Source organism: Mustela lutreola, chromosome 15 (assembly GCF_030435805.1).
Source record: "Mustela lutreola isolate mMusLut2 chromosome 15, mMusLut2.pri, whole genome shotgun sequence".
Classification (NCBI taxonomy): Eukaryota; Metazoa; Chordata; class Mammalia; order Carnivora; family Mustelidae; genus Mustela; species Mustela lutreola.
In genome coordinates, this window is record NC_081304.1 from 24,572,777 (window position 1) to 24,585,923 (window position 13,147).

At 48.8% G+C, this 13,147-nt stretch overlaps 1 protein-coding gene and 1 long non-coding RNA gene across 8 annotated transcripts in view; one reads left to right on the forward strand and one right to left on the reverse strand.

Annotated features, from left to right (window-relative positions):
* Window positions 1-1,995: 1,995 nt before the first annotated feature.
* Window positions 1,996-12,886, reverse strand: LOC131816004 (uncharacterized). Of its 2 annotated transcripts, XR_009347916.1 has the most exons (4): window positions 12,758-12,859; window positions 10,775-10,863; window positions 3,495-3,657; window positions 1,996-3,221 (listed from the first exon to the last, which is right to left on the reverse strand). It is a non-coding gene; the product is annotated as an uncharacterized LOC131816004 (long non-coding RNA). The 2 variants fall into 2 exon arrangements; XR_009347917.1 differs by lacking the exon at window positions 10,775-10,863 and having other exon boundaries at window positions 12,758-12,886.
* The window catches only part of B4GALNT2 (beta-1,4-N-acetyl-galactosaminyltransferase 2), a 47,259-nt gene continuing 46,478 nt past the window's right edge, over window positions 12,367-13,147 (forward strand). The window contains exons 1-3 of one of the 6 annotated variants that reach the window (XM_059148252.1): window positions 12,367-12,636; window positions 12,769-12,948; window positions 13,052-13,130. In XM_059148252.1, the coding sequence (XP_059004235.1) occupies window positions 12,617-12,636; window positions 12,769-12,948; window positions 13,052-13,130 (279 nt within the window). In that variant the 5' untranslated portion in view covers window positions 12,367-12,616. Of the gene's footprint in view, window positions 12,949-13,015; window positions 13,131-13,147 lie in introns of those variants that run through there. The other 5 variants (XM_059148250.1, XM_059148249.1, XM_059148253.1 and 2 more) reach the window with 5 other exon arrangements.

Genomic DNA, 13,147 nt, shown 5'->3' on the forward strand with positions numbered 1-13,147 from the left:
CTTAAAAAAAAAATAAAAAAATAAAATAATAAAAATGGATGTGGCACCAGGTGCCCTGAGAGTCTATTTCTTGATTTCTCTCTCTCCCCCTTTGTGTTCCCTTTGCTCATTTGTTTTGTTTCTTAAGTTCCATGTATGAGTGAAATCATATGGCATCTGTCTTCCTCTGATCAACTTATTTTGCTTGACCTAATCCCCTTCGGGCCCACCCATGTTATTGCAAATGGCAAGGTTTCATTCTTTTTTTTTTTTTTTTTTTAAAGATTTTATTTATTTATTTGTCAGAGAGAATGAGAATGAGCACACAAGCAGGCAGAGGCGGAGAGAGAAGCAGGCTCCCTGCTGAGCAAGGAGTCCCATGTGGGACTTGATCCCATAATTTTGGGATCATGACCTGAGCCTAAGGCAGCAGCTTAACCAACTGAGTCACCCAGGTGTCCCAAGATTTCATTCTTTTTTATGGCTGAATAATATTCCACTGTAGATCTATACCATGTCATCTTTATCCATTCATCAGTTGATGGACTTGGGCTGCTTCCATATCTTGGCTATTGTAGATAATGCTGCTATGGACATAGGGGTGCATGTATCCCTCTGAATTAATGTTTTTGTCTTCCTTGGGTAAATACCTAGTAGCGCAATTAGTCAATTATAGGGTAGTTCTATTTTTAACTTTTTGAAGACCCTCCCAACTCTTTCCCCCAGTTTGTATTCCCACCAACAGTGCAAGGGAGTTCCTTTTTCTCCAAATCCTCACTGATACCTGTTGTTTTCTTTTTTAAAGATTTTATTTATTTATTTGATAGAGGGAGAGAGAGGTCACAAGTAGGCAGAGAGAGTGGGGGAAGCAGGCTCTCCCCTGAGCAGAGAGCCTGATGCGGGGCTGGATCCCATGACCCTGAGCTGGACAGAGGCTAAACCCACTGAGCCACCCAGGTGCACCCTGTTGTTTCTTGTGTTGTTGCAAAGCAGTCCCCTTTATTAAAGCCAGACAGTTCAAGTTCATATATACAAAGTGTACTTATTTATGGAGACAGTTCAATTCTCCCTCACACTTTTTCATGGATGAACCACACTGATTAGAGAAAGATCGCTAAGAAACTGCCTTAGCATGGCAATGTAGACATGGGATAATTTACAAATAAAATTTTTAGAGGTCACTTAACTATGAAATATGGCGAAAACTACTCCCGTTGATGAAGCTCTAGGGCCAGTGGCAGGTTCATGACTTAGAAAACAATAGAAATTGTGGAAGGGGTTTCAGTCTTTAATAAGGAGCATTTTATTGTTTTCAGAAGTGAGGAAACTCTGTTCATATTTATGGTAAAAAAATTTATGATCATAACTACTAACCAAGAAAAAAATTTTTTCTACCCATTGGTAGAAAACTGAAATGAAATTTGGTTAATTTCCAGATAGTGGTCCCTAGACCAGAATTCTGTGATATTATTTGGTCACCTCCCCTGAGGTCCAAACCCATAGATTCTCAGATTCCAAATTCTGATGTGGAAATGTCAGATCCTCATAAAATTTCCAGAGCTGACATGGCTTATTCCTAGAACCTTCCATTTTTCTTCCATTGCTAAGATATCAGAAGAGGAGAAATGCAAGAAGAGTCTGAAGACGGTGATTGGTGAATAGCTTTGATCTCTACACTGACCAATTTTGAGGCTTATGACTGTTTTGTGGGGAGACACAGTGGATCAGTGTACCATTGCTACAAAAAGTGCTGTGTAACAAACAGCCCCACACTCAGTGGCATAAAACAGTAAGCACTGGGGCACCTGGGAGGCTCGGTTGGCTAAGGACCTACCTTCGGCTCAGGTCATGATCTCAGGGTCCTGGGATCGAGTCCTGCATCAGGCTCACAGGGAGTCTGCTTTTCCCTCTTCCTCTACCCCTGCCCCATGCTCTCTATCTCTCTCTCAAATAAATAAATACATCTTTGGTTTTTTTTTTTTTTTTAAGATTTTATTTATTTATTTGGCAGACAGAGATCACAAGTAGGCAGAGAGGCAGGCAGAGAGAGTGGGGGAAGCAGGCTCTCTGGGAGCCTGGTGTGGGGTTTGATCCCAGGACCCTGGGATTATGACCTGAGCTGAAGGCAGAGTCTTAATCCACTGAGCCACCCAAGCATCCCTAAATAAATACATCTTAAAAAAAAAAACAAAAAACCAGTAAGCATTGTAAGGACCTGGTTGGCCAGAGGGGGTCATTTTGTGTTTATGTAGTGAACTTAGATTGACCCTGCCCCTCCCAGAGGAACTTACTTACAAAGCCTAGATACAAGGGCGGGTCAGGCCAGGTGAAGACATCCAATCAGTGGGGCACGCATATATCTACTAGGGTAAATTGAAATTCAATTGGCCACCTGTGTGTTACCTAGCAGTTTTTTCTGTGTGTGGCAGACCTAGCATGACTGTGCAGTTTTCTCTGTGTATTGCAATCTCATTGGCCACCTGTGTATAGCCCGGCTAAACTACCTCTATAAAAGTCTGTGAGGCTGGGAGGGGTCGCCTCTTTGCAAGAGAGGGCCCTGACCGGTCAGTTGATTCTCGATGCTTGATGCGAAATAAAGCTTTGCTTGACCTCTTTGTATCAGCCTCGCTCCTTTGATTATGGACCCTAATATGCATTAATGATCACTCCCATGTTCACAGGTCAGTGGGGCACCTGGAACAGCTCTTCTCACATGTCTCTCGTATTTCTGGAACCAGAACATCTTTTTCTCTTGACAGTGGTAGCAGTCCAGGAATATGAGTAGACCCACGCAATGCGTCAGAAGTCCTGGGCTCATTCTGGCATGCCCTCCCTTCTGCTCCTACTCCCCTGGGCCAATCCCAACACCAGCAGAGTAGGGAAGGATACTCCACGTCCAGCAGGAGGACCCACAGGGTCCCGTCATGGAGGGCACCCATCCACGGAGCGGTGAATCACTGAGAACTATCATGCCATGGACTCTATGTGGTCTGTCCCTCCGCAGCTGGACCTAAGGAGGTCCATATGACCCCACTCTCTAGATTTAGGACACTGCCGAGAACACGCAAAAGTTGAAGACTGAAAGTGTACATTTGATTTAGTAATGCAAAGGTCATGGGGATCTTAGCAGACGCCATTCTTCTGACACTCTGGAGGGGCGTCCTTGACAGAGACATTGAGGCAGGTGTGGCTGGGGGAGGGATGAGGCCAATGAGGTCAGACAACTCTTCAGAGAAATCTGGCTGCAGAGGGAGGAAGGAGAATAGTGGCTGAAGAAAAAACTGGGGAGAAATTTTCTTTTCTTCATGAGGCGTGAACGTGTTTACAAATTGCCTGAAGGGGTCCAGGAGAGAAGGAGAAACTACCAGAAGCCCAGGGAAGGGAGTCTGGCTCACAGGTGTCGCCGATGATCCAAGCTCATGCTGTTTTCCTCTTCCTCTGTCCTCTCTACTGTGGAAAGACGTGGGCAGCAGCTCCTCTCATGGGGAGAGTGGGGCAGACCCTCTTCCTCTTACCTGTCTCACGGCTCCCGGAGCACACATACTCCAAGTTCCTTCCAGCGCCAGCTCCAGGGCAAGCTATAGAAGTGTGTGGTGCAGAGAGAGAAGGACCTGATGTTTCAAATCCCCTTCCTAAGAGTGGATGTTCCAAGCTGGGACTCTATGTCCGTCAGGACTCCTGGAAAAACAGAACCAGAAAACCATAGGACATGGTTTATCTCTCTGTAAGAGAGAAGACTCACAACCAGGGGTTGTCTCCTGTCATGATTGATGCTGTGAAGCCTCAGGATGGGCAGTCGGCAAGCTGGAGACCGAGGAGAACTCACAGGGGAGCTCCAGTCCAAGTCTGAAGGCCTGAGACCCAGGAGAACTGGTGGTGGGAGCTCCGGTCTGAGTCTGAGGGTGGGAGAGGACTGATGTCCCAGCCTGAAGCCAGTCAGAGGGGACATTCTCTCTCACTCAGCCTTTTCGTTCTCTTCAGGCCTTCAGCAGACTGAGGCCCGCCCACCTCTGCTTCCCTCAGTCCACAGATTCAACTGGGAATCTCATACAGAAACAGCCCACCAGACACAAGTATCCGAACACCCAGGGGCCCCTGTGGAGCTGACACAGAAAAGTCAGTCAGCGCAGATTCCAAACAATCCGGGCATTCAGAGCCAAGGTTAGAACTGGCGGTGCTTGCTTTCAAGGGGAAATGGTGTTGCGGGAATTCTGGATTCGGTCTCCCTACACATGTCTTTCTTTGTTTCTGGGGAAGACCTCATTCCTTGTTTACTCAAGAAATGAGTATCAGTGGGAAGTCTAGAATGATGTTCTGGCGATCAGGGCCACTGAGCTCCTATGCTTTGCAGCTCAGCAAGCTCAGCGCAAGGGTGTGTTTTTTCTGTGTCGTGTAAGGGCACACACAGCCCAGGGAGGCGTATTCAGGTGCAATTATGCCTGAAGAGAGAGCGAGAAAGTGCACAGAAGACGGCATGGAAAGATGTTCTGATGATATTTCAGAAGGGTGTGAAGGAGTGGATGAAATGGCATTAAAGAGACTTTAGAAGCTTACAGATGTTAGCGAATAAGTATGGATTAGTGGATAGCATTTACTCATGTGTCAAGCATAGAAGGTGCTTTACTTGTACGAACTTTTTATATTCTTTTTTTTTTAAGATTTTATTTATTACTTATTTGACAGACAGAGATTACAAGTAGACAGAGAGGCAGGCAGAGAGAGGAAGGGAAGCAGGCTCCCTGCTGAGCAGAGAGCCCTATGCAGGGCTCGATCCCAGGACCCTGAGATCATGACCTGAGCTGAAGGCAGAGGCTTTAACCCACTGAGCCACCCAGGTGCCCCAACTTTTCATATTCTTAACAGCTTTGTGAATGAGGTCCCATTACCATGATCACTTGATCACATGATCACCCAGTATCCGATCACAGATCATGTGATCACAGATCACGGATAAAACCCCTGAAGCACGGAGAAGTTAAAGGACTTGCCCAAGGTCGCACAGCTACAAGGTACACCCGGAATTTGGCTCCAGAATCTATGCTTTTATTCCCTTGACTACCTTAATTGACTGCTCCTTAATAAAGTGAAAGAAATGCAAATTCCTCCCAAAAAGGGAGGAAATTAGATGAAATCTTTGAGGATGAAAGGCACAACACAGGGAATACCATTGCCTTGCATGGTGACAGGTTACACTCGTGCCCTCGTGGTGAGCAGCGCATGAGGTAGAGACTTGTGGAGTCACTCAGGAATAATTTGTGTTTTAGTAAGTAATGGGGTTTTTGATTATTGATGACTTGTTTAGTTATATATTTATTTACTTATTTATAGAGCACGAGCAGGAGGAGGGGAAAAGGAAAAGCAGGCTCTCTGCTGAGCAGGGAGCCCGACCCAAGGCTGGAGGAACTGGGGATCATGATCTGAGCTCAAGGCAGAGGCTTAACTGACCAAGCTACCCAGGTGCTCCTAAGAATTGTGAGATTTATTTAAGAGAAATGTATGACCCTGGATTAAGTTTATAAAGTGATGGGATTTTTTTTATTCTTATTTTTTAAAAATATTTTATTTATTTATTTGACAGACAGAGATCACAAGTAGGCAGAGAGGCAGGCAGAGAGAAGAAGGGAAGCAGGCTCCCCACTGAACAAAGAGCCCAATGCGGGGCTCGATCCCAGGACCCTGACATCATGACCTGAGCCGAAGGCAAAAGCTTTAACCCACTGAGCCACCCAGGCACCCTGATGGGATGTTTTAAAAAAGAACTTAAGATTTACTACATTTTATCCTGTTTAATTGATTAGGGTTTCCTGGGTAGATAAGCACTTAGAGACATTTTGCTTGTCTGATCAGAAGTGCTTGAAAGAGAGAAAAAAGTGAATAGAAATATGTTCCCCTTAAGAACGCAAGTACAGGGTGCCTGGGTGGTTCAGTGGGTTAAGCCGCTGCCTTCGGCTCAGGTCATGATCTCAGGGTCCTGGGATCGAGTCGGGGAGCCTGCTTCCCTTCCTCTCTCTGCCTGCCTCTCTGCCCACTTGTGATCTCTCTCTGTCAAATAAATAAATAAAATCTTTAAAAAAAAAAAGAACGCAAGTACAGGGGCGCCTGGGGGGGCTCAGATGGTTGAGCCTTTGCTTTTGGCTTGGGTTATGGTCCCAGGGTCCTGGGATTGAGTCCTGCATCCGGCTCCCTGCTTGGTGGGGAGCCTGCTTCTCCCTCTCCCTCTGCAGCTCCCCCTGTTTATTCTCTCTCTCTATCAAATAAATAAATAGAATCTTTGAAGAAAAAAAAACCACAAGTATAGGCGGTCCGATGGTTTGACTTACAATTTTTTTGACTTTATGGTGATACGAAGGCAATATGCATTCAGTAGAAACTGTGCTCCAAATTTTGAATTTTGGTCTTTGCCCCGGGCCAGCAATACATAACCCAATGTTCTCTCATGATGCTGGGTGGAGGTAGCTCCCCGTCCACTATCTGATTGTCAGGGCAAACAACTGAGAACCTGTAATCATTCTCTGCCTATATGGCTGTTGTGGGTTGCATTTTCAGTACAGTATTTCATAAATTACAGGAGACATTCAACACTTTGTTATAAAAGAGGGTTTGTGTTAGATGATTTTGCCCAGCTGCAGGCTGACGGAAGTGCTCTGAGCACATGTCACCTAGGCTGAGCTATGATGTTCAGTAGGTGAGATATATTACGTGCATTTTTTTAAAGATTTTATTTATTTATTTGACATACAGAGATCACAAGCAGGCAGAGAGGCAGGCAGAGAGAGAGGAAGGGAAGCAGGCACCCCGCCGTGCAGAGAGCCTGATGCGGGGCTCGATGCTAGGACCCTGGGATCATGACCTGAACCAAAGGCAGAAGCTTTAACCCACTGAGCCACCCAGGCACCCCTATTACATGCATTTTTGACTTAGGATATTGTCAGTTTATGATGGGCTTACTGGATGGAACCCCACTGAATGCTGAGGAAATTCTGTAGAAATGTTTTAGGGAATTTAATTAAATAAGATTGTTGTGGAAAAGAAGACTATCTAACCATCCAGAGAGCTGGGCTTCCTTCCTATGGTGGGAGGTCCCCCGATAGCTTGTTGCTAGGAACTGACTGCCCAGCCAGGGTCCAAATTCCCCAGGCTCCTCTGATCAGTGGAAGGGAGTAGAAGTTATGTGTCCCTTTCGGAACAAAGAGGACATTTATCTGGCTTATCTTTTCCATGAGTTTCTTGGGATAGAGTCAATAGTGCCATAAAACAAGCCTTTAGTCTCAGGCTCTTTGGTTGAAAGTCCAACTGTGGTAAAGCAGATCTAGGCTGGGCTCAGCTGGGGAACTCTGCTTTCGGCTACTGGTCGTGGGTTCCAGGTGGCTCTGCTTCCTGGCTTTTCTTCTGGAGCTACAGCTGAAGGGACAATATCTGTCTGGGACAGTCTCTTCTAATGGCAGATTGCCGGAACTCAGGAGATAAAGCAGATTCACACAAACATAGTGCAGCCTTTGCTAACATCCATTTGGCCAAAACAGGTGTTATGGCCAAGCCTCAGGTGGTAGCTGGGTCCCACCAGGAGGCAGGGCAAGGGTGTGATGTGTAACTCTTACAGGGGAACAAAGCCTCAGAAGTGATCAGTCAGCAAATAATAAGATCTGTTCATTGAAAACAGAGCTTGCATTTGAGACTTCACTAAATTCAATATTAATTTAAACCCTAGCAATCGCAAAGAGACTTCTCAAAGCACAAAAGCTTCCCTTCAAATAATAATTGCTAACACTTACTGTGGAAATATCACTTCCTGGACACTGAAGTACTTTACATGTATCAACTCACTTAATTCTTTTTTTTTTTAAAAAAGGATTTATTTATTTATTTTAGAGAAAAAGAGAGGGGGTGAACAGGCTGGGGGGTGGTGGAGGTGTTGGAGGAGGTGGACAGATGCAGAAAGAGAGAAAGAAGAGAGAAACAGACTCCCTCTTGAGCACCAAGCTCAACCCGGGGATCAATTCCACAACCCTGAAATCATGACCTGAGCCAAAATCAAGAGTCAGATGCTCAACCAACTAAGCCACCCAGATGCCCCATCGACTCACTTGATTCTTAAAGCAACTTCTCAAGATAGGTACTATTATCTACATTTTTACAGCTGAAAGTACTGAGGCACAGAGATGTTCAGTAACTTGTCCAAGGTCACAGAACAGGTAGGGGGCAGGAGCAGAGCTAGGCTCTAGAGTTCATATTTTTAAATTTTTTAAAAATTATTTTTTCTGGAGTTTGTCTTCTAACCAGTATGCCATACTGCCTCTTGAAGGCATCCAGACCATTCAGAAGTCATCTGAGAAGCAAGCAATCTGCAGCCTCTCAAGTCTGTGTTCCCTTTTGCCCTGGTCCGCATAAGTCAAGGTCAAGGTCAAGCTGAAGCCAATAGGGCAGCATCCTGTCCTGGCTTCACTGTTCCAGATGTGGCTCTACTTCTTCCTGACTTTCTTTCTGTCTCTCACAGGACACCAGGCAGCAGGGCAGGTGGGGGGCTTCCTGACCGACAGAGGAGGTACCAGTCCCTCTGGGTCCCCCAGCAGGGCTCTGAGATTCACCTTCTTCATGTGAGAGTGAGACAGACCAACACCCAAAGCCTACTGTTGTCCTGAGCATCGCAGGATCTGGTAAGATCCCTTCCTTCCTTTCTCCGGCAGACAGTTTTTGAGTATTAACTACGAACCAGCTCTTGTGCAAGGGGATACAACGGTGAGCAAAACAGAAGGGGTGCTGTTTTTCAGGGAACGTGGGAACCAGGCAGCAGACACACATACACGCGTGCACGTACTCACATGTGACTACACAGGCATAAGAAAATCCTGGGTGCTGCAGAAACACCAAAAGAGGAATCTGACCTGGTCTGGAACAGGCCTCTCTGAGGAAGTGACATTTAACCAGAGGCTGAAAGTAAAAGCCAGGCAACAGAAGCATAGGGGGTGTGGCGGAGTCTCTGGGGGAGAGGGAAAGGCATGTGAGCCCTGGAACAGCCTTCACAGCTCCTTGAGATCCTAGCTCAGTCTGTTGAGGACCTTCCCCCTTGGAGGGTCTAAGTTCGTGCCCTCATAACTTAATTCTTAGTCTCAAGCAAATGATACCACTTCCTTTTCCTGTGGGATCATGACAAGTACGTGTTGGAGAAGGTAGGTGACCAAGAGGATGTGACCTTTGGTTGACCTTCAGGCTGAACCTGAGCAATTAGGGGTTCCTTCTCCCCTCTCCTGGCCCTGGAATATATGCTCTGTGCACTGCCCCCACAGCGAGGGCTGTTCCAAAGACCACCTGAACAGTGCAAGCGACCAAACACAGTTTAAGGCCCCTGTGGTATAAACTGTTTTTTAAAGATTTTATTTATTTATTTGACAGACAGCTTGAGAGGGAACACAAGCAGGGGGAAGGGCACAGCGAGAAGCAGGCTTCCTGCTGAGCAGGGAGCCCAGTGGGATGCAGGGGCTCGATCCTAAGACCCTGAGATCATGACCTGAGCAGAAGGTAGAAGCTTAACGACTGAGCCACCCAGGCCAGGCACGCACCCCGCCCCCACCCCGCGCATATAAACTTTACCAGCCTGGGGAGGAGATGCACAGAGCTTCTTGCCTGCAGTGGACTGTGTTCTGCAAGTTCCCTCTTTTTAAAATCTTTTTTTTTTTTTTTTTTTTTTTTTTAAGATTTTATTTATTTGTCAGAGAGAGAGAGGGAGCGAGAGCGAGCACAGGCAGACAGAATGGCAGGCAGAGGCAGAGGGAGAAGCAGGCTCCTTGCTCGGAGCCCGATGTGGGACTCGATCCCAGGACGCTGGGATCATGACCTGAGCCGAAGGCAGCTGCTTAACAACTGAGCCACCCAGGCGTCCCAAGTTCCCTCTTTTTAGAACTGCCACCCACCCATCTGGAATGGTCCTCTTTTTCTTCCATCTCTCCTTGTCTCCCATGTTTGGGGGACATGAAGTTTGGGAATGAAGATCAGAGTGTTTCATCCCTACCCCTTCTGTCCCCTGAACACCTGAACTTCTTTTTTCTTCCAACACCCATTTATTGAGCATGAGCAAGGAAGGGCTGGATTTGGGGAGGGGGGCGAGGAGTGTCTTCGGGTAAGAAAGTCCTGGGCTCCAGGCAATCATTCACTCAGTGGACTTATTCTGAGCCACCTTGCCCCGTGTGGAGCTCTGGGAGTTCCAAAATGAATAGGACCCAGTCACCTTTCCCTGGAGCTAAGAAGTGGCTATCAATCACCAGCACTTTGAGACGGTGTCAGAAATCATCTGACTTCCTTCCTTGCTAAGCTCCCCTCCTCTTGGCCAAGAGCACTGTTTTAATTGGACCAGGATGCAGAGCTGGCTGAATCAGTCTTTCACAGAACACCTTTGAGAAGGCTTGCATAGGACACCAGGATCTGCCGGATGCAGGTGAGGTCCTTGCCGGCCACTCCAAGCTTCTTCCCGAAGGGACAAGCAGAAAAGAGCCTGATTATCAAAGATAAAGAGTTTGGCCATTGGCCAAGTGACACCAGTGGCAGAGATGTTTGTCCTGGGAACTGGGAGTGGCTGGAATGACCAAGCACAGAGGTGACTTAATTACTTAACAACCTACCAGTTTGTTCAAGTGGTAGCCTGCTCCGGGCCCACAGCCAGGGAGACGTGGAGGTCACATCCTGGTGGTAAATAGTAACTGGCCACAGTGACGAAGCCTGAGGTCACCCGCAGGGAGAGGCTATCCCCGGATCAACCCCAGGCAGCATCTGGAGTAAGATGCACACCAGCCCGACCACCTACCCATCCGTGCTCCAAGTGGTGGTCAGGGGCCATCTCTCCTCTTCCCCTCAGGGCAGCAACGAACACCAACCAGGGACCACAGCCTGCCTCTGCCACATAAAGCTTGGTGTTAGAGCTCCTGGCTGGTTGGGCTGAAACCCAGCAAACATGACCTCACTTAGCTAACTTGCCAGGCAGAAGTTATAGTTGAATGAACCCAGACCCCACTTCTGAGTCCTGAGAAAAGTCCTCCTGTTTAGGGGTGCCTGGGTGGCTCAGTCTATTAAGCGTCTGCCTTCGGCTCAGGACCTGGGCCTTGATCCCAGGACCAGCAGGATCCAGGGAGCCTGCTGCTCCCTCTCCCTCTGGCTGCTGCTCCCCCTACTTGTGCTCTCTCTCTCTGTGTCAAATAAATAAATAAAATCTTAAAAAAAAAGTCCTCCTGTTTAGGCGAAGCTGGTGAGGCAGGGGGGTACAGCAAAGCCAACCCGGATCCCCCTTTAGAGACCCAGCTCCTGGGAGCAGGTCCTAGCTCCATCATGGGCCACAAAACTTTGAACAAATCATGAAATCTTTCTTGGGCTGGGTTTCACATCCGAAAGGCAGCGCATGGCATTATCACAAGAGTTGAATTAAGGAGGATAATGTATGTGACAGTCTTTTATAAGCAATGAGGTCTCTGTACTACCCGCACAGGGTTAAGTAGAATTGCTTTCCTGATTAGTCTTGTCCAGGAAAGCAGAACATCTCTTCCCCAGCTGTTTCTAGAAAGCAGTCATCTGTATTGCTACCTCAGTACTCCCCTCAGGCAAGGTTGTCTTTTCTGCTGGCTGCAGAGAAGCTGGGAACTGAACTTGTGACTCACCTGTACCGAGATTGTAACTCCCTTTGGCATTTCTTTCTACGCTTTCTGGACTTACCTGGTTTGACTGATGGGAGTACCATTTTTTTTTTTTTTTAAATTTGCACGGCCTTGTATTGTATACATCTGTCTTAAATCCCTTTTGGGACACAACAGGGTGTAATGAAGTACATCCTATATCCAAATAGAAACACCAGTCCTTTGGCAAGACTTTGCCTGCTATTGTTTTGTTTACTTAAAAAAAGGTAGGTTTTGCAATGCGGTCTAGGTCATGGTAAAAACACAATACAAGCCCACTGGAGCTGAACCATTGCTGAACCACAGTGCCCAGCACTGCGCGTGGGTATTGAAAAGGGTCCTGCCATATCTTCATCTGAAATGCACCGGGCACTGGTGGCCACACAGGTGTGTTAGGGGGATTCAACCCACTCCAGCTTCCCACCCCCGCGTCTCGTGCCTGAACAGTCCCTGTGGGGGTGGGGAAGGGATGGAGGCGGGGCAGAGGCAAAACCCGGCGAACGGATATGTGAGCTGTCCGCGGGGCCCCGCGACTCCGGGTTCGCCTGCACCCAGCTTCCACTGAAGGAAGAGGGAGGGGCTGCGGTGGTCGGGAGGCTGGACTAGGGGACCGCACGGATTGTGTCGCTATGTGAGGGGGAGACAGAAGTCCCTTTACCAGCCTAGGAGGAGAAGAGGTCCCAGATACAGGCTGGCAGATGACCGGAGAAGGGCGGGGTGGGGGGGTGGGGGGGTGGGGAGCGGCGCTGCAGCCTAGAGCGGGAGCGCTCGGCCTCGGGACGTGCAACAAGGACCCGCCCCGACAGCCCCGGGAGGAGGGAGGAGCGAGCGACGCTGTGACCGCGCTCCTGTCCCGCCTCCTCCAGCCCCTGCCTATTCGGGGTTCGGGGTACGCGCTCCATCTGCGCGGTCCCCGGCAGAGAGGGCCCCTCTGTCCACTTGGTCCCCCGACGCGGCGGAGACTGGCCGGCTGGGGACAGAAAATGCTCCACTCGCCGGGGAGGTGGGGGCGCTGCTCAGTCGCCCGGATGCGGTTCCCACCCCAGCCCCTCCACCTCCTGGCTGGTCACCCCACTTTGCGTCAGTTTCCCCGTCCTAAAAGTGGGGTTAATGACTGTACTCACTCTCCTCTTAGGGCCGTTGTGACAAGTAAGTGGCACAACGCAAAAAAAGCGTGTAGCGCCGAGAAAGTCCCTAACAAGTATCACCAGCGGGGGCTGTGGGCCTTCTCTCCACCTTCTCCAGATCCCCAGGGCGTGGGCCCGTGTAGGATTCGGGGGTCCCCAAACGACGACACCGACGCTCTGGCGGACGGGTATACGGCTGGGCGCCCGGCGGGAGCGGGGGGGTTGGCGGGGGTTGGCGGTGACGTGGGAGGGGACCGACCGGGACTCTCCTCGTTTCCTCCACCTGCCCAGTTCCCAGGAATTTGCCTGGGGCAGTCGGCGGGGTGGCCGGGCCAGCGCCAGGCGGCGGTTTCGGGATGACTTGGTGCAGGTGAGTGTCCGGGGCGC